This window comes from Corylus avellana, chromosome ca10 (genome assembly GCF_901000735.1).
Source record: "Corylus avellana chromosome ca10, CavTom2PMs-1.0".
Lineage (NCBI taxonomy): Eukaryota > Viridiplantae > Streptophyta > Magnoliopsida > Fagales > Betulaceae > Corylus > Corylus avellana.
In genome coordinates this window covers 8,351,251-8,377,256 of record NC_081550.1, presented here as the reverse complement: position 1 = coordinate 8,377,256, position 26,006 = coordinate 8,351,251, and the positions used below count along the sequence as shown (strand labels likewise).

The window sequence follows — 26,006 nt, the reverse complement described above, 5'->3', positions numbered from 1 at the left end:
CAATTTCTTTCAATTTACCTCATTCTGTTAAGATTTTCCGTCAATTTTTGTTAAATGTCCAAAATACCCATGTTGTGTTTTATATGAAAAAAAAATTAAAAAATTGCAAAGATGTTGCAAAAAAGATAAACACATGAATCTTTATAATTTTTTATTTTTAAATAAAAAACATGGGTATTTTCAAAATCTAACAAAACCAGAAGAAGCAATATACGAAGACAACAAGTACTATAAGCTTGTTTATTTTTACAAAGTAATATATATGTATTTGAATTTTATTAAGACAAGCATTATAGTTCTAGGAACTAGGAAATGCTAAAAGTATGAAGAACTTTATGTTAGAATTTTGCTGGTACACTTATCTATTCATTGCCTTGTCAGGGAACAAGTAAAGTTGATGGCATATTGATAGATTTGCCTAAACCAGACATGATACACTTGAGTCCCAAAGCCTTCAAGAAGATGAAAAGGCTCAGAATGTTTATAAATCGTAATGCACACTTTTCTGAAGAGCCTAATTTTCTCTCAAATGAGTTAAGATTGCTTGATTGGCCTAAATATCCTGGGGAATCTTTGCCATCCAATTTTCGTGGAAAGAACCTTGTTGTTTTAATAATGCCTCAAAGTCACTTGAAGGAATTGGAGGGAGTCCAGGTAGAATTATTCTTTTTAATATTTCTTTCTTTAGGTTCTATTGTAAATTTCTTTCAAACTAATGTATTTCCTCTTTTTCTTGACAGAATTTCCAAAACATAACAATTATGAATTTCTCTCGTTGTGAATTCCTAAGAAAAATTCCTGATGTTTCAAGGATCCCAAACTTAGAGAAATTGGCTCTAGATGGTTGCAAAAATTTAGTTGAGGTTCATCATTCTGTTGGATTTCTTGATAAGCTCATTAGTTTGAGTCTTTGCGAATGCTCTAAGCTTATGAGTTTTCCGAAAAGTCTCAAGATGAGATCTCTTGAAAATCTTTGGCTTCCCGGTTGCTCAAAGCTTAAGAACTTTCCAGAAATTGAGTGTCAAATGGAATGTTTAAAGGAAATTGACTTTAGCGAAACTGGTATAGAGGAATTACCTTCGTCCATTGCGTACCTCGTTGGGGTTAAAACCTTAAATCTAAATGGTTGCACAAACCTTATGAATCTTCCGGATAGCGTTCGTAAGTTGCAACATTTAGAAAAACTAAGCATGCAGGACCTGAATAAGATTATATTACCATGTTTAGGCGGTCAAACAAACTTTATGAATCTTCCACATAGCTGTTGTCTTTGTCTTGACGTCTGTTCAAAAGTTGTTGAGTTTCTAGAAACATTGGAGGATACGAGACAATCCATGCCCAATGTTCCATCTGTAGAGGAATCTGCAATTTCATCAATGGCGGAATTACTTCAATTGTCGCCTCCAATGAATACAAGCGATTCTGCTGATGCTTGTTCCTCGATAGTATTTCCAAAACTTCAACAAGCATTCCTCTCAGAATCAATTTTATTTTGGACCTTTGGGTGTTACTCCACATTGACAGAATTAGATCTATCAAGGAGTTATATCGTTGCCCTTCCTCCATGCATAAGAGGATTTGTTAGATTGAAGTTCCTTTTTTTGATGGAATGCAAGCAACTTCGAGAAATTCTAGGACTTCCACCAAACTTAATTTTTATGAGTGCTAATAGGTGTGTGTCATTGGCAATATTTTTAGAAGAAGGTAGAAGATTTCCAAACTTAATTCTTGGAAACCATGTTCCATTAGAATCAGATTTATTGATTCAACATGATTGCCCTTCTAGATTTGAATTGCTAGATCTATCAGGTAGCGCTATTGTTAGCCTTCCTGTGTGGCTCAACAAATTTGCTGGATTGAAGAGGCTAGTTGCAAGCAACTTAGAGAAATTCCAAAACTTCCACCAAGACTTGAATGGATTGACTTCTCTGATTGCCCTGGATTGCAAGAAAATATGGGGGTCGATATGCAAATTTGTTTATTGATTGAGGTATCTCTCTTTCACGTATACTTGTTAATGAGTGCATCGATTTGTTGGTCTTATCACTGAAAATTTGTCACATTCATGCAACATGGACATTCTAAGGACCACCAATTTGGCTGTCTATTTACAGGGAATAAGACTCCAGATTACTTCAACCATTGTAAAGAGGTTTCAAATGCTAATTCGTGTGAAATATATATCAATGAGGCTGTACATTTGGATTCGGAGAATACATGATTTGCTTTCTCTGCTGTTTTGGGAACAGAGGATGTACAAGTTAGGGTTACTTTGGGAATTCTAGTTGAAGTCATCAATAATGGTCAACACATCTATTCTCATACTTATTGTATACATAAATCACCCGGCTCAAATCATGTGTGGTTGAATTTCCCTGGTTCACATCAATCTCAGCTAAAGACGGATAATCTTCGAGTTAAATTTACGTGCAAGGATTCGTATGGCAGACCTTCAAAGTCAATGTTCTTTAAAAGTTGTGGATTCCATCTAGAACATAGATATGAAGAGAAAGAGATAGATTTAATTGATGATATTCAACTTTCTTAGATGTTGTGATGATGATGATGATGGCAACTCAAATTCAATTGCTCTCTGGATCTCTTCACCAGTCCCCATTAACCCCCTGCACTTATGAATTCAGGTTGGCAGCCTCTATAGAATGTATTATGTTCATTCTTCTTTCTCTGCTTGTTACTTGTTGAATTGTTAGTGACCAACCAAGCTTTTTATTTAGATAAGTTTAATTAGCGTCTCAAGACTAATCACCAACATTTTTCGCAAATTTGCTTTTTCTGTCTTTCTATTTTTGTATTTTTCTTTTAATTTAAGCAACAATTACAAATAGAAAATGAGTTGTTCTGATTATAGTGTCACTAGGAATAAATGGAGAAAGGATCATGTTATCTATCTTAATTAACCAACGAATTCTATCACGTAGGAACTTTGAAGTAAATCTTTGAAAGAATAACATAAATTTTGCTACAAACTGTTGTATAGCAAATTCATACAAACACATCTAATAAAATGACATTTCTATGCTTTTTTTGGTTATTTGTCCAATTGTTACATAAAGTGATACTTAGTCTTTTTTTTTACTTGATCTCTGTGTCTCTCTCTGGGTAGTTTAGTTGTCCTACATTGAAGGTCTTTCAGATTCTTTTGGTTTGTTTTCATAATGTAAATAAAATGGGAAAAATGTAATTTAGCCTCTCAAACTACCAGCAATTTCTATTTTAGCCCCCTAATGTTAAAAAAGTAATAAAGTAGCCCCCAAACTACCAAACAGTTGCAATTGGGCCACTCTATCAGTCATTACCGTCAAATAGGATGAAAAATTCAAAACTATGTCATTTTGGCAATGTTAAGTTACTAAAATACCCTTTGAAAAAAAATCAATTTAAAAAATGTTCCCCTAAAACGACGTTGTTTTGAGGAGGAAAAAGAAAACAACAACGGTGGTTTAGGGGGCGGGCGAGCCACCCCTAAACCACCTTTTTTTTTTTTCTTTTCCTCAAAACGACATTGTTTTGGAGGGCATTTTTAAAATTTTTTTTTTTTCAAAAAGGCATTTTAGTAACTTAACCTTGCCAAAACAACGTAGTATTTAATTTTTCATCCTATTTGACGGTAATTATTAACGGAGTGGCCAAATTGCAACTGTTTGATAGTTTGAGGGCTGCTTTATCACTTTTTTGAACATTAGGGAACTAAAATAACAATGACTAATAGTTTGGGGGACTAAATTATATTTTTTCCAAATAAAATTCATGAATCTTAAAAGTACAATTATAAATGAAGAAACAGCAAAAGCAAGAGCTTTTTTTTTTTTTTTTTTTTTTTTTAAAGTGGTTTGGTGCTAGACAATCACGTCTACTACTAGGAATTGCTCCTAAGGCTTATAGTTTGCTCTTATTTCTTAATAATCTCGTTACAATACAAATGACCCTTATTTATTGAAGAAAACTGGTAGATGAAAACAATACAAATAATGTATGATTTGATTACAATCACACATTTATGAAAAATAATATAATATGAAAAATATAAACCCAATATAAAAAAATCTATATTTTAACACATATGGCATATGACTCAATTACAATCAAACATTAGATGACTAATACATGAAATAGTGGGAATGTCTACTAGGGGATTTGCCCTCTAGACGCTCCGGGAGGTGGAGGCGGTGAACGTGGTATGTATTGCGGAGGCGGAGGCGGTGAAAATGATTGTGCAGCGACGGTTTCGGACAATTCTTCCCTATATTGTGTATGAACTATCAGCATCCTCTCACGACCTGTAATTTAGTATTAATTGGAACAAATATATCACCACAATATATATTTAAAATTAAGTTTGAAATGGAAAAAAAATAATAATAATAATTAACATCTAAATTGAATCAAAGGAACATAAACAGAGAGCCCTCACAAATGAAGGCAAAACCTTATTTTTACATGTAAAATAAAACAATAAAAAAATAAAAAAATAAAAATAAAAAATAAAAAAAGATTGAGCAAAAGGTGCTTAATTTTTTTTTTTTTTAATTACTCGTACCGGTGACTGGCATGCTCCATGCGAGAAATAGGGTAATAAATACCAGAAACCCACGGAGGAGGTGTTGCTCTGCCCCAATCCTCATGCTGCCTTGATGAAAACATGTGTGAATTATACATTATATATATATAGTAGTCAGTTTATTTCTACGAAGTTTCCAGCCTTTTTACCACTTCTTTTCCTTTGGCTTTCCCTGGTCAAAGTTGGAGAGCTATAGCCTGTTAATATTCCGTCAAATTTTCAACAAACTGGGTCCGAAATAAGGCCTATTTATTTTATTTTATTATTTTTTTTCAGGACCGGCAACTTCAAACATTGCCATTATTGACCACTCAATAATGACAACTTTGAGATGTCGCTGTTAGGCTCATAATAGCAGCCATAGTTTGTTGCCGTTGATTGTATTTAATTAGCGGCAACGTGTGTCATCAATATTGAGTGCCCAACAGTGGTGATTGTGCGATGTCTCTGCTGATGAGTGGTAAGTAGCGGCGATAATAGTCGTCACTATTGGTGTTGCTGCTAAATATCAATTATTTTGGTATTTAGCATCCGCTATTAACGGCGACTTTATTGTCGCCACTAATGACAGGTCATTAGCGGCAACATTTGGGTCACCGCTAATAATTTGGTCGCTAATGATCAAATTTCTTGTAGTGGAATCACGTGCTTTTTTAATAGTAAGAGCATCTCCATCAAGCTCTTTATATTTGATATTTCTCTAAATTTTTAACAAAATCCACATAAAACTTCATCTATCAAACTTTTTATCCAAAGTTAAATTCAACATTTGCATTAACTGTTCTTCAAATAGTAAGAGTATCCATATTGAGCTCTTCAAATAATAGTTAAATTTGAAGAATCACTTTTAAAATGAATCAAATATCAAACTCTCTATATCTTTTTCTATTTTAGTTAAATATTATTAATTTCTTTTTTTTTAATTCTTTTTTTGTTCTTGGTAGATGAGAGAGAGAAGGAAAATGAATATATAAGATTAAAAAAAACTAAATAACTTTCACTTTTTGGCACTTAATATTTGGAGAGCCTTGTTGGTCAAAGTTAAATTTGAAATAGAGTAGAGAGCTTGTTAAATGACTCTTTTTGTGAGCTTTTTCAAATTTTTAAAGAAAAGCCAAATTTAAAGAGCTCAATGAGAATGCTCTAAAAGCAAAAGCTATTTATTTTTTAATATTATTTTGGTTGTTGGGGTGGCGTGAGTTTCATGGCAATTACATTTATTAATAAAAAAAATAATAGTTAGTTAAAGTAGAGAAATATATAAAGAGTTTGATATTTTGCTGTTTTAAAAAATGGCTAGTTGAATTAAAAAAAAAAAAAAAAGAAGTGCATTTTATAAGTTAAATTTAGAGAAATTTTAAAGAACTTAATGAGAATGCTTTAAGTACTTTTTACATGCTTTTTTAGTAGTGTTATTAAAAAATATATATATTGTACTTCTCATATGTTGTAGTGTTACAATTTACAAACATCATATGTTGTAGTGTTACAAACATTATTTATTTTTTAACCGTTAATTTGATCTTAAACCAATTTTTATGGAAGAATGGAATCAACTTTAATTAGTTGACCAAACCAACTTTTATAGAAAAAAAAAAAAAAAAAAAAAAAGAAGCTAAAATCATCTTTAATTGGTTTTATAGTTTTGAACGTTAATGTAAATTAACATTATAGTTTTTTGGGAAAAATGCAGTTTACCCCCTGAAGTTTTAGGGGTTTTTCAATTTTAACCCCAAAGTTCAAAAATTGGCAATTTAAACTTTCTGTTTAATTTTTCTATCAAAATGAACGAAAATTTATGAAATTACATCATTGCCCTTAGGCTTTTTTAAAAAAATTTCCTTTCAATTTAACGGAAAAATTAAACATAAGGTTTAAATTGTCAATTTTTGAAACTTCAGGGGGTAGATTGCCAATTTTTAAACTTTAGGGTTAAAATTGAAAAACTCCTAAAACTTAAGTGGGTAAACTGCATTTTCCCTAGTTTCTTTATTGTGAGCTTTGAAAAAGTCAGCAACTCACTTCTGTAGAAGAAAATATCTTCTTCAATCTCATGTGTATACATGTACGTTTTTACACATGAAAATCATTTCTTCGTTTTTTATTATCTTATAGTGCTGTCAAAACCACTTGTTTCATGCCATGCATAGTGCTATATGTTATATTATTAAATTTTTCACAAAATAATAATCTGAAGTCCCTCATCCACTTTGACAATTAGGTTGTTCTATTAGTCATCGTTATTGGGAAGTATGTCTTTAATGAAGGTAGATACTATAGTCTAATTCTAAAAAGTTATGTATCAAGATATTTGATCGCACTGAGTTATATACTCTGAAAGGCACGAATCAACCTTCAAAGACAATGCTCTTGCGTGATTCTATAGCATCGTAAGATTTTTCCTTACTCTAATTTTATTATATTGCATTATATTTATTTTATTAATTTCATATTAATATGGTTTGGTATTAACAAGAATATTTTGAACCATCAAAATTATTTCTAACATCATATAGTAAGGGACACATAATACTTTTAAAGACTAAATTGAAAAAATTCATAAAACTTAATTTCAATCCATGCTAGGGTCGTGTCATAGGTTGTGACTTCGACCTAGAATAGCATATTCTCGTATTACAAATATTGAAAAATTATAAAAACTATTTTTCGTCTTATTTTTCACTCATTTTCATAGTGGATGACCAGATTCATTACATGTAGGTCCCATAAATTTAGAAGAATGACGTATAATCTGACTCATTAGTATTATGGTCAAGGGGATCTTAATGCAAATTCAAAGAGAAAAGTATAGTGCTTGGAGGGCACGAGATGAAGATATAGCATTAATTTGTTTTTGATACCAAAGTTAATGAATGTTTAGGTGCAGTATATATAAGAGTACCCGGGTACTCGGGTTTAAAGTGGGATAAATGTATGGCATTACTCGTAAATAAATTTTGTCTACATAGATGCCTCTTGTGCGTTAAGATTGTTGTGAGTTTTTGTACGAAATAAATTTGTTTCATTGCCTTTTGAAGGGACGGAAATTTGCTACAAACTGGTTTGTAACTAATTCATACAAACTTATCTAATAAAGTCACATGTGTCTCATTTGAAATTTGGCAAGCATTTGCAATGACTTGAAATTACATGAAACCAAATTTATTAATATGAAAGTTTTCAACAAATGCCGTGGTTCGTCCAGATATAAGATTTGCTTGGATTTTGTTGTCGCCAAGCAATTCCTAAGATTGACAAAGGCACCAACATGCATTTAAGAGAAATGTTTTGTTTATGTTTTTTATTAATCTCTTCTTTGTCTCCCTATAACATATAGGCAAATTCATTATCAAATCTATGGGGCCTAATGTGAGTCTTATAAGTTCAAAAGAGATGAACAAAAAATAAATTATAAACGGATATGTAACATCTCTCGGTATTTAATTTTTCATGTTCTGCCCTTGCACATGAAATTCAACTAAGACAAAAGGGTATTGCACTCGAAACCTTATCACATGAATTCTTTCTTGAGCCAGATTCAGGTGACCACAATGTCATCGCTGATTATGAAACCTTATCACATGAATTCCTTTGGCATTCCCCTGTCAAAGTTGGAGGGCTGGACTTTTAAAATCCTGACAGAAATTTTCAACAAATTCAGGCTATGTTTGTTAAACACTTTCCCGTCCCTTCAACACTATTTACTTTCTTTTTTAAAAAAAATCAACATTAAAACATTCTCATTTTTTATACTACACCATCTCTAAAAGTGTTGTGTATTCTTTGGCATGTCAGAATACATGCCAAGCAGTTCCTAAGATTGACAAAGGCATCAACATGCGTTTAATCCTTCCTCTTCTGCCTTTGCACAGGAAATTCAACTAATACTGAATGCCCGGCCCACTTGAAACCTTATCGCATGAACTTGCGATAAGATTCAATTGGGCTTGCAGCTGTTATTGGGCCATGGGAAGAATCCATCATTTAATTCTTTCTTTCACCGGATCTCTCTTTGATTGCCATCATTTGGTACCAGAAGAAATTTATAAGAGTATTCTTAGTAGCCTTATCAAATTTTACTCACTAAATTTATGAGAGCATCTACAATAGGGCTTTTAAACTAACTTTTAAGTTAAATTTAGTAATTTTGGTGCTTTAGCAGACCTTCTAGAATAACAATTTTCTTAAAATTTGCTACAGTGAACTACTGTAGCACCTTATAAACATTTTTTATTCTTTTTTTCTATTCTCTCCTCTCCTCTCTCTCTCTCTCCCTCTCCCACTCTCCTCTATCTATGATAAAAAAATAGATGAAAAACAATATTTAAATAAAGTAGTTTTTTTTATTCTTTTTTTAACTATTAAAGGAAAAAAGAGAAATGAAAAGCAAAAAGGAAGAGAGATAAATGAATTGTTTAATGAATAGGTGAGTGAACACTACTTTTTATATTTGGTGAGTATTGTTCACTTCACTATATTTTTTTTTTTTTTTTTTTTTTTTTTAACAAAAAGGTAGTAAGTCTGAAAAGTGGAGATGTAAGGCACTTTTGTTAAATTGCCTCACCAAGATAACCCAAAAATAGTTTTGGTAAGGCTTCAAGGAGTGCTCTAATGCAAGGAAAAATTAAATATAGAAGCAGAAAAAAGAGAAAGCAAAGACAAAGATTTACATGTAGGCTCCGTTTGGTCTTCGGAATAGACCCCTAGAATAGAATGGTTATTCCTATAAAATATTCATTTTTTTTTATTTGTTAGGGATCTATTCTTAGGAATAGTTATTCCCACGGGAATAAGTAATCCCTTACAAAGATGAGTAAACTATTCCTCCCAAGTTATTCCTTAAATAATAGACAATATTTTTCAAAAAAACCAATTTTTTTAAAAAAACTTCTTTCAACCCTTAAATTTGTTTTTATTAAAAATAAAAAATAAAAAAATCTTGAATTGCAGCGGGTGGCCAGCCACCCACAATTGTTTTTCCCTTTTCCTTTTTTATTTTTTTATTTTTTATAATTTTTTTAATAATTTGGGTTTTGAACAAAAAAAGAAAAGAAAAGAGAAGGGTGAATTTTTTGGTAATTTGGTTCAATTTCAATTAGAACACATATATTGTTACAAAATTAAATACGATAATATAAGGAAAATGCTAGGTGTTCTTTTAGTGTTCTCTTAGTATCATCCCAACTGTAATGTGGATTTTAATAATGATAATATCAAATTCAACGGTGATTTTAAAAGTCACATTATAGTTGGGAGGACACTAAGTGAACACTAGAAGAATACCTAGTATTTCCTATAATATAATGGTTATCATAATATTGCCAGCAATTCTATAGGATAACTACATACACAATATCTACAAAAAAAGAAGGAAAAAAAAAAAAAAAAACTACATATACATAATATTAGGGGTATAGATGTGGATGCAGATATTGCAAATAACCGCATCTGCATCCGCAAAATGCGGATATCAATTTTAGATATCCGCATTCATATTTGCATCATATTTTTACTAATGAATGCGATTATTATCCGTTATCCACATTTTACGTAATTGGCCTATTTTAGCCTTTTGGGCCTCTATTACGACCTATTAAAACGATTTTAAAAATAATTTAGACCGATATTTAGTGTAACTTGCTTAATTCTTTTTTTAAGCCCAAATGTTTTGAAAATATATTAATCTCCCATTACTTTTACCTCTCTCCCCAAGTGAATGAGTGAATTGTGAAGAAAAAAAAAAACATAAAACAATGTAAACATAACATATGCTTAATCCAAACAATGTCATTTTGGTGAATTTATTAAATATAAATATACAAAATTTTATAAAGGATATGTGGATGCAGTTATTAACCACATCTACATACCCTAAAAGGTTATCCACATCCACATATGCGGATAGTAAATTTTGTTAATTGCATCCGCATCTGCATTGACTGCATGTGCAGATAGCGGCTAACAAATAGTTGCGGATAGTAGATATAAACGATTATTATTTGCCCGCATGTTCACACCCTTTACATAATGTATAATGCTACACAAGCATCGTACCAACATTTTAATAGCATATTTACTTATGAATTTATACGCCCATTATTACGACATTATGATAATTTTTAACTATTGTGTATATTTTTTGTAGGGGCATTACTATATTTATGAGGATTTTTGTTTGAAATGCAAATCAAAATTTTGAGCTCACTACAAAGCATAGTCAAAACAATGTACATACTTTCAAATGAATCAAGCAATAACCAACCACATATTTTAACCAACTTAATCAAAACAACAAGTAATGTAGTAAAAGCATTCCTAGTGATCTAGTCCAAATAAGAACAATCACCATACGTCGAAAGAATGTTGATTGAAAATAGCCATAAATGCATCACGCGAAAATAATGTATGAGTAAAATCTCAAAATACCCTAAAACGAAAGGAATAGAAAGTGACGTGTTTTAAGTGGCCATGTTAGAAATGTTAAATAAATGCGATAAATGGGTGTAAAAAATATTAGTATTTTTATTATTTTAAAAAAGAGAGTAATGCCATTCTTTACATTCATTTCATATCAGCTGACGTGACGTGTTTTAAGAGTTTTTATTTTTTATTTTTTTTAAGTGATTGATATGTAAATCCACTTAAAATATACCACATTAATCGATATGAAATGAATGTATAAGATATCATTACTCAAAAAAAAGAAAAAAAAAAAAAAAGAGAAATACGTATATTCTCACAAGAAATAGAAGTAGCTTTCTCAAAAGAAAAAAGGTGTTAAACGGGGGTGCTTCTCAGAATTCAGCTCAGAACAGAAGGGACATATCCGTAATTCCACATCCTCAACGTTATTATTGGCTCCACGATTCAAAAAATTTGAAATTCCGATCTCAAACGGTCCGCAATTTTCAATTGGTAACCATCTCGACCGTTCATCTCAATAACTCTCCACCGTCGGATCACATCACCACCCTCTTTTCTCCCCCCGCAGGTTCCCTGAACGAATGAATAAATCCAACGGTCAGGATCGATTTGTGAGACTCTCCGAAGCACAGTGAGACTCCCTCTTTTCTCCGATTTCCAATTTCCAATCCCACACATCCTCCATTTCTCTCTTTTCCCCGAACACTCCCAGGCTCCCAGCCCTTCCCTTCCACAATATCTTGCCCTAATTTCTCTACTTATCCACCCTAAAACCCTAGATTCCACTTCTTACCAGCAATCTCTTTGAACTCGAAGCTCTCACAAAGCTTTGCACATAATGCCGTTCATATCGGACACGGCGTCCGCAATCAAGAGCAGGTTCGGGTTCCATGACCATTCCGCACTGGAATCCGTGCCGTTGGTCCGGAGCTCTCCGGCACTTCTGAAATCTGCGTCCAAAGAGAACCTCGTGCAGTGTTCGTCGGCGGTTCGGAGTATCGGCAACTTCGACGACGGTGACAACGGTGTAAACAGTGGCGGTGCGGAACTGTCTATCCAGAGCTTCGAGGTCTACGAGGACCCCTCGTTCTGGAAGGATCAAAATGTGCAGGTAGTAAATCAAAGAGGAAGGTGTTGTCGACCTTTCTTTTGGAACTACTTTAATTGCTTTCGTTAGCAAAACTTGCTTTGTTGAAGAAAAAGAAACTAAAATAATTACTTTTGAAATGTTTGTCCAAAAGTTGTTGAAGCATATTTTTTCTGGTTGCTTTGCTTGGTTGAATTTTCGTTAGGGTATAAAACTGAGTTTTGCAGCACGGATTGTTGTTTGACTAGGAATGGGATGGAACTGGAGGCCCAATTCTGTATAAACTCATACGAAGTGAGGCCTCCAGTTTCTTCCATTCCAATTCCAAAGCCTCAATTTCGTGCCCCTTGTGTAGGGGGTTCGTAATTGAATGCAATTAGAAGGAAACACATTAAATTTTTATCACTTTGTTAATTCTTTGATTGAGGTTAATGTTTCTATTGGTTTACTGAACATGGTTATAAGCATGCTATTGTCAGTGGAATCAGAACTCCTAGATTTTATTCATTAAATTTTTATCACTTTGTTTTTTTTTGTTCTTTCTTTCTATGAGTTAGGTGCTGTGGCTTTATACAGCTCAACTGGAATTTAGCTTGTTTTTGTGATCTAGGTTATCATTAGAATCCGTCCGCTTAGTAGTACTGAAATATCCCTCCAAGGCTACAGCAAATGCATTAGGCAAGAGAGCTTTCAGACTATTACTTGGACTGGGCATCCTGAGTCACGCTTCACCTTTGACCTTGTTGCAGATGAGAATATTAGCCAGGTACTCTCTCAGATTGTTATTGCTTTTGTTCCTCTTAGTTAATGTCTTTGCAATGCCATGGACTTCATTTGAGTGATGTAACAGGAGAAACTATTCAAAGTAGCTGGATTGCCCATGGTGGAGAACTGTATGGAAGGCTACAACAGTTGCATGTTCGCATATGGCCAGGTGGGTCCCCAATCAGCTTTTTCTCATCTTGTTCCCTGTTAATTTGATTCGGTTAAGAACAATAATGTTGACATGTTGGATATGCAAATTGCCCTTTCGCTAGATTTTGTTGACCATTTTATAGTTGTTTTGCCAGAAAAGTTGAATGTGATTTCCAAATTATTAGACAATGAATTTCAAATAATATTTTCTCATTTTGGCATTCTATTCTGATTTAGTACTGCTTTATTTTGTAATCTTTATATTTAGACTGGAAGTGGGAAGACTCACACCATGCTAGGAGACATTGAGGGAGGCACTCGAAGACACAGTGTCAATTGTGGGATGACACCTAGAGTCTTCGAAAATTTATTCTCAAGAATTCAAAAGGTATGTGCCTTCCTACTATATGATAGGTTTTAGGTAGAGGCATTATATGTGTGTATGAGTGTTGTGTGTGAGTTTGTGAGTGTGCGTGTGTGGGATTACAAGAGTCCCTTTGCTTAACCTTATTTTCCATATGATCATTTGGATTACAGACCAATCACATACGATTGATAAAATATTTAGATACTTAAGGATTAACATCTGTAGCTTCACAGCAACATCTATTATGTACTTGTTGAAATATTTTCGAATTTAGAAAGTGCGTAAATTTTTTGTGGTTCTTTTCCTACCATACAAAGTATTCTTAAATTTCTAAATTTTGAAATCTTGTGTATCCTAGTTATCGACGTTTGGATGGATGGAATGGTTGAACTTGTTTTTGTTTAAATGCTTATGGATATGCAAACATGTGGCTAAGCGTTTGATTATCGTCTAATTTGTCAGTTACTTTCTTACTTCTAAGTGTTAGTCTCATTAATATCAGAGTTAATTCTTGAAGCTTTCATGATTTAATTGTTGTTAGAGATTAATTAAATTCAATTATTATTGGCGTGATTTTGGTATGCAGGAAAAAGAGACCCGTAGAGAAGAAAAATTAAGATTCACTTGTAAATGCTCATTCTTGGAAATATACAATGAACAAATTCTTGATCTTTTGGACCCATCAACTAACAACTTGCAGGTATGGATAAATTTTCTAAAAGTTTCGACCAATCAATTATGCTTACAGAAAACTCACATTTTGATGTTTATGTTACAGATAAGAGAAGACACTAAGAAAGGGGTTTATGTAGAAAATCTGAAGGAAGTAGAAGTTACAAGTGCTCGGGATGTTATTCAACAACTTATTCAAGTATATAACCCCTTTATTATTTGTTCCTTTATTAATGCTGCTTCAATTGTTTATAGTAATATAGTGCTCTCTGTTAGAAGAGTTATTAGGGTTTGTGAGTGAGTCATTAGGGTTTGGGGATATTTTGGTCATTGTAATATTTCTCTAACCCTATATAATAATGTGTGGTAGGCTACCAGAGAACAAGTTTAATAGCCTCCACCTTTTGTGTCTAAACCATTAATACAAACTATAACATGGTATCAGAGACTTGGGGTTTAAATCCTTGGCCTTTTGTTTGTTGTCTTAATTTTCTGCTCTTTTTCTTTTGGTTGAAGTTCTTGTCCTATTGTTAGTGAGTCTCCTTTTGGTGGCAGCACCGCCCACACGGGTGGTGCCTTGATGAAGTTTTGAGTTGTTCTTGGAAACCGAGAGAAAAGAAAAAAAAACAAAAAAACAATTTTGTTTGTTTTTGGTATTCTGTCATGGTGGTTGGTGTGTTCTGTGGTGGTTGGTGACGTATCTGGTTGCCAAGCATGTTTTGTGGTGGTTGCCAGCGTGTGCTGTGGTGGTGACCGGCATGTTCAATAGTTGCTGCCTTGTGGTCGTTGCTTGGGTTTGTAGCCGTGGTTGTTGGTATCGCCGGTGAGGTCTGTCGGACGCCGGCCTGTTTTCGGCGTGTTTCAGTGTGTTTCCTGCGAAACTATGGCGAGCCTCCGGTACGTCTCCGGCGAAGGTTTCTGTGTGGTTTAGCTTCTGGTTTTGGTATTGCCGGTGTGGTCTGCCTGTCGCCAGCGTGTTCTGACTATCTTTGGCTAAGTTTCGGCAATCTCCGGCGAGCGGCGAAGGTTTCTGTTTGGTTTTGCTTATGTTTTTGGTATTTTTCAGCAGTAGTAGTTTCAGTGAGACTCGTTGGTTGATCACGTGAAATGTGATCATTGTTAGTTGTTGAGATTCGACCAGCCTTGGTGTTTTGTGGTGGTTTCCGGCCGGTTGTTGTTCAACTAGATTCTATCGGCCTTGGTGTTTTGCGGTGAGATCCGATTACCCGTTGGTGTTTTGCGGTGAGATCCGATCAACCGTTGGTGTTTTGCGGCAAGATCCGACCGGCCTTGGTGTTTTGCGATAGGTTTCGACCAGTCCTTGTTGTTTTCCGGCGAGATCCTATCGGCCTTGGTGTAGATCCGACCGCCTGTTGCAGTTTCCGATGAGTTTTCAACTGGCGTTGAAGTTTTTTAGCGTATTTTCTTATTATTTTTAATTTTATTAGTCTTAGTAATGTGTGCTCAAGCTGTTCCAGCTTGAGGGGGAGTTTTAGAGTTTGTTTTTTTAGTTTTCTTTCGTGTGCTCCAAGCTGTTCCAGCTTGAGGGGGAGTTTTAGAGTTTGTTTTTTTAGTTTTCTTTCGTTTGCTTGTTTCTTCCAAGCTGGACTTGTATGTGATATTTATGCTCCAGCTTGAGAGGGAGTGTTAAAAGAGTTATTAGGGTTTGGGGATATTTTGATCATTGTAATATTTTTCTAACCCAATATAATAATATGTGTGGTAGGCTACAAGAGAACAGGTTTAATAGCCTCCACCTTTTGTGTCTAAACCGTTAATACAAACGATAACACTCTCAAATATTTAGAGAGTCTAAATGGTTGTATCCTTTGAGTAATTTAATCATATAAAGACTCATTTTCTTCACTTTGTCTACACTTTGTCTTAAAAGGGGTATATATGTTTGAGACACAGTTGAACTCTAAGGCTATAGACCCATTTGATATAAACGTTCTTTCTATTGGTTAAGTACACAACTCCTATATTCCTCATTTTTTTTTTTTCTCTTCTTCTTATATTGCCAGGGGTCAGCAAACAGAAAGGTAGCTGCTACTAATATGAATCGTGCTAGCAGTCGTTCCCATAGTGTATTTACTTGCATAATTGAAAGTAAGGTGAGTAAATGTAAATATTTTTTTCCTTCATTTTCTTGAATACTTCATCATCTGTTTTCCAAATGTTATCTTGGTTTGAGAATTCATTGTTTATTATCAGTGGGAATCCCAAGGTGTAACTCATCATCGATTTGCTCGGCTTAATCTTGTTGATTTAGCTGGTTCTGAAAGGTAAATTGATGCAAAGAAGAATATCTCATATCATAAGAGGAGTTAAAACAATTGTATTTATAAATTTCAACTAATGTCTTGGTGTTGTTGGCTATATGATTCTCTCACAGGCAGAAGAGTTCTGGTGCTGAGGGTGAACGTCTTAAGGAAGCTACTAATATCAACAAATCCCTTTCAACATTGGGGTGTGTTGTTGCTACTTTCATCTATAGTCATGATTGGTTAATAACTTTTTTTTTTTATTGACATTTTATCTGGCATAGTTATGTTACAATTTGTTTATGAAGTTGGTTTTAATATATACAGACTTGTGATCATGAACCTAGTCAATATGTCCAATGGGAAGTCGCTCCATGTTCCTTACCGGGATTCTAAGCTAACATTTTTGCTCCAGGTAGGTGGTGATCCTTTTTAGATGATAATTATAAGATTGCATTCTACTACTTTGTAGATGGGTTACAACTTACTATATATAAGCACACTTCTCCAAGTGGCGAGCAGACTAGTCTGTTTGAATATGAGAAAATTATCTGTTGCTTTATGTTTGAAAAACTCATGTTGTGGATTAATACTAGTTGAGAGTTTCTAAGAGCTGGTTCATAAGCAATACATAGCCAAAGGCTTCATATTTCAAAATATATATTTTAGGGATACTATTATAGTTTCTGCAGTAACTATTGCATCCAGCGGAAAGCGTAGGTATAAAGTTAGTTGTTGCTTTTGGGCAATGTGGGCTTATTTTATTTTTAAGCTGAACCACCTTTTTCCTTTTCCTTTCTCTTTTAGTGAAGTTGATTCAGTTTTTGTGTAGAGAGTTAGTGGATGTAACTTGCAGTTAGTTTGCAATATAACTTGGTTTTGAATGCAAAATATAGTTGTCCAGATAGTTGGAAATTTTAGCATCAAATTATAGTAAAGTAGCTGCCACAATATGGTTGTGCTTTATATGAGAAAATAATAACTTAATCTGAATTCCTTTTATAATCCAAAGACATACTGCAATGATTTAACTGTCTAAATCAATTTTGTGTTCTCTTCTTTTCAGGATTCTCTAGGAGGAAATTCAAAAACAACTATAATTGCAAATATTACTCCTTCTAGTTGGTCAGTGAATCTCTCTTTAAATTCTGCCTTTTATATTCTAGCTTTACTATCTATATAGAGTATGTTATGCAATTGGATTGACTATTTTTTAAGTTCAAAATTTCTCTCCTAAGTTAAATGTTGTTCTTTCATTCTTTATTTTCCAATTTTTCGAAAGACTGTTGTCTTACCTGAACCCATAGTTCTTTCAATTGCATTTATTTCTTGTTCTCTATATTTTAATGAGCCTAAATTATGTAGTTAACCTTGTTTACATTATGACATTTTTTGGGGTTCTTTCCAGCTGTTCATTGGAGACACTAAGCACATTGAAGTTTGCACAACGTGCAAAATTTATTAAGAACAATGTATGTGACTTTTCTTTCTACATTTTTTTTTCCTGTATCTATGATGTTGTTCTTCTTCTAGTCAAAGATAAAGATTTTACATCTACTTTGGATGCACTAGTAGATGTTGGAACTCATGTGATAGTGCAATGGGAAATATTGAATTGACTTAAGTTGTTGTGAAACTATAGTTGTGCTGGTTTTCACATTTGAACACTCTCCTTGTGAATGTGGAAGCTTATCTAATTTTGTGAATGCATATGCTTTTACGTCTCATTAGTTATTTTTGCTTATTAAAAGCATTTTGTTATATTTTTTTTCAGGCAATTGTCAATGAGGATACGTCTGGAGATGTCATTGCCATGCGGATGCAAATTCAACAACTCAAGGTACTGTGTTTAATTGCAGAGTCTTTTGTTCTCCTTTATTTTAAGGTAACTTCCAATAGGTTTTGTTACATACATCACGTGTATCAATCTTTTTGCTTAGAGGTATGTCTTTTGAAGTTAATGAACCAAATTGGTTATTAATGCCCTATAGAATATTTATCAGACACCATGTGAACGAGTAAATTTTGACTGTTGCAATATTTTTTCTGCTAAAGTATTTTATTTTGTATTTATAAATTGTTGATGTTGAACTCCTTAAGGCTGTGACCCCTGTTTATTTTATCGGCTTTCAATGTGTTGCCTTTCTTAACGGTTGACATAATTGACTGCACTCCACCCTTCAGGGAGGAGTTGCAAGAAAGAGATAGGAGGTTAGTGGATACCGATGGTGTGATCGGTGTTACAAGACATAATAACACTAATTCATATTCATCTTATTAGATATTGTTTTCTTGTTCAGTGTTACAAGACGAGCGATTCATAAGGCTAAGTAGATTTACATCTTATAGATTTTGTGGTGATTTGTAATCATTCTTACGTGTATCATTTGTATTTTTTCAGAAAGAAGTATCTCGCCTACGAGGGTTAGGCGCTGAAAATCAGGAGAATGATACTCTGCTGGCAAGCTTTTCTGGATCTCCAGGATCCTTTAAGTGGGAAGGATTACATGGATTGTCTAGTCCGCTTACTTCTAGTAAAAGGATGACTCATGTATGCGCTGTTCTTACTTAAGCTTGAGAAATCCTTTGGTTTGTAATTGTTGATTTGTAATTAGTTGTATTGTATTCTCAGAAAAAAGATTATGAAGTTGCCCTTGTTGGGGCTTTCAAGAGGGAAAAGGATAAAGACATTGCATTACAGGCTCTGACTGCTGAAACTCAGGCAGCTGTGCAGCTGGTATGTCTGAAGAATTATCTTACTCTTTAACTTGTTAATGGATTTTTAGCTGCTAACTACTGGAAATATTTAAAATAGTGTTGTAGGTTGATTAAGTAGTGAATGGTAAAAGTCAGAACCTTATATGTGATTTCAGTGGTCATGGCATTCTTTGTTATCGTTATGATTTTTTGAACATTTTTATATTATTTATTGGTTTTCTTATGGCATTCTTTATTGAGGTGAATCAGGCCAAACAAAGAGAGGATGAGGTACAGGGCCTAAAAATGAGGCTACGTTTTCGAGAAGCTGCAATAAAGAGGCTAGAAGCAGTTGCCTCTGGAAAGATCTTAGCTGAGACACATTTACTGAAAGAAAAGGAGGAACATTTGAAGGAAATTGAGGTCCTTCGAGCACAAGTTGATAGGAACCATGAATTGACCAGATTTGCTATGGAAAATCTCCGGCTAAAGGAAGAAATTAGAAGGTACGTCCTTATTTTTATGCAGCTTGATCCTCTTGTTTCAGTGAACATTTTATTCATCCTTTACTTCCTTCTTTGTCCTTGATTGCAAGCAGAAAATTAATTTAACATGTTTTCATTACAAAAATTATAAAGACTGAGAACAAAGCATACTTTTATTGTTAGTTATATTGAATGAAGTTGAAGTTGGAAGCAAAACAAGAGTTCTTCAATTTGACACTTCAAATTTGTTAAAACATGTATTGCTAACATATGCATCATACAAAAGTGGAACACAGATGCCTCTTAGTGTTCTATTAGGAGAAACTTAACAGGTTTAAGGATCAAGAATTTAGTGTTTGTTTCATTTGCTTCGATAAATTGTTTGTATTTTTTAATTATTTCTATATGTTAGTTCTTTTTCTGCAAATTATAAATTTTTATTGACATCTTTTTATCCAAAATCAATTTCAAATACCCAAGGATTTATACTTCTGTTGCTTATTCATCCTTTAAACCTACAGGTTAAAGTCATTTTACGAGGAAGGTGAGCGGGAGATGATGAATGAACAGGTCATGGTGTTACAAAACAAGGTAAAAAATTTGCTTGGCTTTATTTCAATGTCATAGTCAGCTTATTTTTCCCTGACTTAAATGCATGTCTTGTGTGTAAATTTGCAGTTGCTAGAAGCACTTGACTGGAAACTTATGAATGAATCAGATCCTTCAACTGTTCAGGTTATTTCCAATCTTTGTCATGGAACCTTAAGGTAATTTCATTCAGGAAAGTTTTCTTCTTAACCTAAATATCTGGAATTTTTTATACTGTAGAAAGAAAATTCTGATGTTGTGACGGGAGAAGTTCAGTGCGATGATAATCTACTGATTTCCAATAAGGTGAGATCCAGGTTCATCAAATCCATTCTCCAATGTTTTCCAGTAGCTAATTTCTCATATATTTTTGAAATACTGATCAAAAGTGAGCTACTCTGTTCCATGGTACCCCTCACGTTTGAATGATTTAATGTAATACATGAACATTTCCTATAATAGTCATTGTTGTAAGATCTTTCTGAATTAACTAGTATTTTATCGTCAGTACATTGAAAACAGAGTTATAACTTTAGTACTGAGTTTAACTTGGAAAGGAAAAGGAACCTAATCTTGCAAAAGGACGCCTATGCTTCTATGGTACTAAAAAATAAACAGTTTGCCGTTGGTTACTTTCATTCTTGATTTTGGAAGTAACATTCAGTGCCAGTTTCAGCCCCTTCCATTGTTCTTGATTTTGGAAGTGGTGTTAAGTATTCTAGTATTGTCACTGAGTGAAAATATTCTTTCAAACTGTAGTATCATGCTACTAATGTTCTTAACCCTGCATGTCGCGAGTCAAAAACTGCCGGAAAAATTAGCTTGCCCTTGCACCTAATATGACTTCACACACCTAAGTAGTTTTTCATGCGAAGTTCATCCTGAATGATTTATGTTTACAATTATAGATAATTTAGGATACCATTCCAATAATTTTGAATGGAGAATATCTTTTTTAAATATCAAACAGAAAGCTCCATATCCTTACAAAAAAAGAAAAGAAAAAAGAAATCTTTGCATGTTTGCCCGCCGGCCATAAACCACATTGGCAAATCATTACTACTATTGATAAAACCCAGACCAGCTTGTCACTTTTTAAAGTTTGGAGGTATAATTGCAAAATGGGTAATAGTTCGAGAGGCTAAATAATATTTTCCCCAATAAATTTTCTGAGCTTTGGGAATTGATTTCAACTTGTCTACATTATGTTTATACTCCCTCGTTCTCATCCAAAAATTATTGGCTCGTGCAAATAGTTACATAATTTTTTTTACATCATTGAATGCAGGAGCCAGGATCACCTTGGAAGTCTGCAATTAATGAGGAGAACGAATTCCTCCGCATGCAGGTGGGATATGTGCTTCCTTTTATGTTTTCTTTCTCTCAGTTTTTAACCTTTTTTTTATTTGATTGCAATGGTTCCTATCTCATTGAGTACATCAAATTCTATCTATCACAGGCTATTCAAAACCAAGCTGAAATAAACACACTATGCAAGAAACTAGAATTGTGCATTGAAGAGAAAGAAGAATTGGAAAGGTAATGGTGTGATTTGCATATAGCAGTTTTAATCTTGGTTTGATGTTTCAATAGATAAAAAATCATTTTGGTATATTATAGCTTGACCTACTCTAATTTCTAGCCAATGGTATAACTTTTATTGCATTGGTTTACCGTTTCTTTGTCTCCTTTATTATTAGTGTTAAAATATTGATTAAATTATTAAACTATCCACCTCTTATAAGCTAAAGTTTTTGGGATAAGTGGTAATTTAACATTGTATCTGAGCAAAAAAGTCATGAGTTCAAATTTTGTCTTCGTCAATTTACCTCACTTGTTGGGCATCATTTATTAAAAAAAAAGTTTGAGCCACACGTGAGCTGAAGTGTTAGAATGTTACCCATTTCTATAAGTTTTTTAGATAAATGATGATTTAACAATTAGTAACAAAATGATGCATGTCCATTTGATCATGAACGCTATATTAATTTCCAAATCTTGCAGGCATGTCAACGATTTGTTAGCAAAACTCGAAGAAGAGAGAACCACAAAAGAAGGAATACGGCAAGTTCAGTTTCCTTCTTTGTCAACTGATGTTCCCATTATCAATTTGAATGACCAAATGGAGCTGAAAACATTGGTTGATGCTATTGCTGCTGCAAGTCAAAGAGAAGCAGAGGCTCATGAGACAGCAATTATGTTATCTAAAGAGAATGATGAACTGCGGATGAAACTTAAGGTCTTGATTGAGGATAATAATAAACTCATTGAATTGTATGAAAGGGCTGCTGCAGAAAGTATCTGCGAAAGTACAAATAAAGCTGAGAGGGCTGAAGAAGGTAGCACAGAAGTTCAGAATAGGGATAGTTTCAGTGAACTTGCCAAAGAAAAAGAGATTGAGATGAAAAGAGTGGTTGAGAACCTCGAGCATCAGCTTATGGAAATTAATGAAGAAAATGAAAAATTAATGGGTTTGTATGAAAGAGCCATGCAGGAGAGGGATGAACTCAAAAGAATGATGTCTTCTTGTGGACAGAGAAGATTTGAAACCAGATTAGAAATTGATTTCCCAGAAAAGCTTGTTGAAGTTGACAACGCAGATCATACCGAGTCAGTTGAACCTACTATGTCTTTGGAGGTTAGAGATTTAACTGCGGAGACTGCTCTCTCAGGTTTAAAGCTGCACGAAAGAAGTCATGCATTTGAGAAACCTACAATATCTGGAGTTGAAAATGCGTTTTCTGGATTAAATGTGCAAGTTGGGTCCAGCCCATGTCTTGGGAATTCTGAAATGATGATTAAAAATCAAACTGATTCTCAAGGAAATGCATATCTCGAGGAAAATGGCATGCCTGGCCTGCATCCTTTAGATTGTCAAGCAGATTTTTCAAATCAGACCGATGTTGGGATCCTTTTTGACATGGAAACAGACCCATCAAACCTAAATGAAGTAAAGCTCTCAGAAGATCTGAATTTGGTCAGAATGAAGCTGTCAAGGGCAGATGCACAGCTTTTAGAATCTGCTAAAAGTATTACTAAATTTGGTTCACTTGAGAAAGCAATCATTGAGGTTGATAAGCTCTCAAGAAAAATTGAAGAAGCGGAAAATGAGCTTAAGTACAAGAGGCAACATTATGAATCCCTTAAACTTGCTACTTCAGATGTGAAAGAAAGAAGAGCCCTTATTGACAAGAAGTTATCAGCTCTCAAATACTCTTTGTTGAACTTCTCTTCATCTGTTGTTTATTTTGAACAACGAGAAGCTCGGGCAAGATCAAGGGTAATTGCTTCGACGTCTTACCTGGACCAAAAGAAAGATGAATTTGCCTGTCTTCAAACCCAGAAGGATGAAATAGAGACTGCACAGAGGAAGATTCAACAGTCTGAAGTTGAGTTGAGGAACAACCTTGCGCACTTGAAATCAAAACTGGAGGAGGAAAACCGGAAACAAGAGAATGAAAAGGTTCTCTTTACCATAGATAATGTTGAGAAAATAGATCCCTCACAGAAGCTATGGCATTCGGGTGGTAAAGCTACTGAATTACTCAGGGCCGAGGAAGAGAAAACCAAGTTGCAAACTGAGATGAAGCTGTCTCGGGAAAAACTTGGGGCCATAAGAAGGGAATCTGAAGATTTGAACAGGAAGTATGGGAAGCTAGGCACTGAGATGCAAGCAGTTCAAGCAGAGATACAGAAAGGTTTGAGGTCTGTGGAAGAGATGGAACTCGCAGTTCAGGGTGTAATCCAAGAGAAGAAGATACTATTGGAGATTAGGGACACTGGAAAGACTGAAATTGAAAGTATGATTATTGAATACCAGCAGCATGTGTTTGAAGCAGATTCGAAGGAGTTTGAAATGAACATTGAGGAGGAAGAATTGCAGACAGAGTTGAGAACAATAGAAGAATTACGAACAGCCAGGTCTACAGCCACCAAGGAGATGACCAGATTATTGGAAGGTACAAGGTGTCATTCGTCGTGCTTATCAGAAATGATGGAAGACGAGCTGCAAAGTATCCGGGCATCCGTTCTGGAGGCAAAGTCATTGCTAGGGGAAGGCAAATCAGGTGACAGTTAAAGTCTTTTGTTTAACTGTCATTACGTTGAACTGAATGAATTCCACAGAAGCTAAAACTGTGATTAGTGCACTTGTAATTGACTCTCACTTTTATTACTGTTCTTTTGATTCTTTAATGAAGCAGTGTTCAGTGTTTCTCCTCTGCAGTTGTTAGTAAATAAAGGCATCATCATAAATTCCCAAAGCATATATGTCTCAGAATTCATCCGCATTTGCCTGCTAATCATTATTGGGGAGAAAAATAATAGTCCTGGAATTTTCAGCCTGAAAACTTGAATTAGGACCCTTGCTTCAACAACAGGTTGTTGGGGAGGAGGGCTGCCCAAAAGGGTTCCAACCCATTGTTGATGGGATTGCGAGTATACTGTTGCTAAAATGTGTTATATTTGAGGGATCTTTCAATTTAGAATATCTGCCGACCTTGCTTCAACAACAGGTTGTTGGGGAGGAGGGCTGCCCAAAAGGGTTCCAACCCATTGTTGATGGGATTGCGAGTATACTGTTGCTAAAATGTGTTATATTTGAGGGATCTTTCAATTTAGAATATCTGCCGACCTAAGTTGACTCTTTATTTTTGTATTGGTCTAACTAACAAGAAATGTACATAAAAAGTAATGGTATTGTAACTTGTAAAACCAACCATGACGTATAGTACAAGGCATGGTATGAAAATTAGTGGGACAAATTAAGTTTGCTTAAATTAAGTTTCCCAAAATTATAAGGGGAATGTGGGGACTAATAGATGTGGGCAGTTATTATTTGCCTGCATTTTCACTCCTAATATAAACAAAGTAGTTCAACCCTTAAAGATATGGATTAAGCTTCTTAATGTATAGTTTATCTCTTGTAACAGATAACAATGTGTATATGATTATCCCCTGTAACCAAACTTTTTATATATATTAAACCTGACCATATTCTAGGTACATTACAAACTCTTACGCTAAGGACAAACTATTTTGAATCAAAGTATCCCCAAAGTGGAACCGAAAAAGAATGATATTAATCCATTTCAAGAGCATTACATGCTTGAGCATCAATGTACGACAGTAGTAGAGAGTCATTTATTTGACTGTTATATGACTGTCATACAACTTGACGATGTGACAATGAAAATAAGCATTTAGATCTGCGTTTGTTTAAAAAAATTAATGATTGATTTTCAATCATTCCAGTTGTGCATAGTCAAATAACAATCTATTATATAATTTTACTCTAGTTGCAAATTATCCTCATATTGAACCAAGTAAGAGAGGAGGCATTACATTTCTCCTTCTTCCCACTACCTCGGTGTCGCTTAGAAAAATAAATGGAATTTAGTTCCACATCAACCAAGAAGCGAGGGCAGAGTGTGCTCTTAAGCACCGCTAGGTCCTCTTTAAGTCAGTAATTGCCATTTTGTCTAGACGAAAGAACTTTAGTGAGTCCCGCTTCTGAGTCTCTTTTTTTTTCAGCCCTGACAATGCCTTTTTTTTTTTGTTAAATGATCTTTAACAGTTTCTTGCTTGTAAGGTAAAACCCACTTCACACTTTCCTACAACTTTTAATTAAATCTTAGTGCATCCGGGAAATATATATAGGATAACTCTCATAGTATTATTTATTATAGATTGAGAAGGTTAGAAGAAAAGCTTGATGACTCAGCCATATGTGTCTCACTTTTGGTTGCGTATTGTGATTGATCAGAAACACTATCAACCGAGTGGATTGACATGACTACAGAAATCTATGGTAGTAAAATCTACCCAATTGCTCCATTAAAACGTTTAATGACTATACACAAGTATTTAATCCCTATCCAATCATAAATTTGTATGGGAAAATAAAAAACTCCTAGCTTGTTGAGAATGA

At 34.1% G+C, this 26,006-nt stretch overlaps 2 protein-coding genes across 2 annotated transcripts in view; both read left to right on the top strand.

The window, feature by feature from the left end:
• LOC132162864 (TMV resistance protein N-like) overlaps positions 1 to 1,985 on the top strand; it is a 5,061-nt gene extending 3,076 nt beyond the window's left edge. Inside the window, exons 4-5 of the mRNA XM_059573083.1 lie at positions 382 to 654; positions 741 to 1,985. Coding sequence (XP_059429066.1) covers positions 382 to 654; positions 741 to 1,985 — 1,518 coding nt within the window. The remainder of the gene's footprint in view (positions 1 to 381; positions 655 to 740) is intronic.
• Positions 1,986 to 11,576: 9,591 nt separating this feature from the next.
• LOC132163432 (kinesin-like protein KIN-12E) lies at positions 11,577 to 24,297 on the top strand. The gene is made up of 22 exons (XM_059573719.1): positions 11,577 to 12,113; positions 12,700 to 12,855; positions 12,940 to 13,023; positions 13,273 to 13,392; positions 13,958 to 14,071; positions 14,150 to 14,242; positions 16,068 to 16,157; positions 16,258 to 16,328; positions 16,439 to 16,513; positions 16,635 to 16,722; positions 17,374 to 17,432; positions 17,716 to 17,779; positions 18,082 to 18,147; positions 18,709 to 18,858; positions 18,940 to 19,044; positions 19,275 to 19,510; positions 20,011 to 20,080; positions 20,168 to 20,224; positions 20,318 to 20,383; positions 21,366 to 21,425; positions 21,537 to 21,616; positions 22,082 to 24,297. Exons 1-22 carry the CDS (start codon positions 11,841 to 11,843, stop codon positions 24,153 to 24,155), a joined length of 4,251 nt encoding a protein of 1,416 aa, XP_059429702.1. The 5' UTR covers positions 11,577 to 11,840; the 3' UTR covers positions 24,156 to 24,297.
• Positions 24,298 to 26,006: the final 1,709 nt, after the last annotated feature.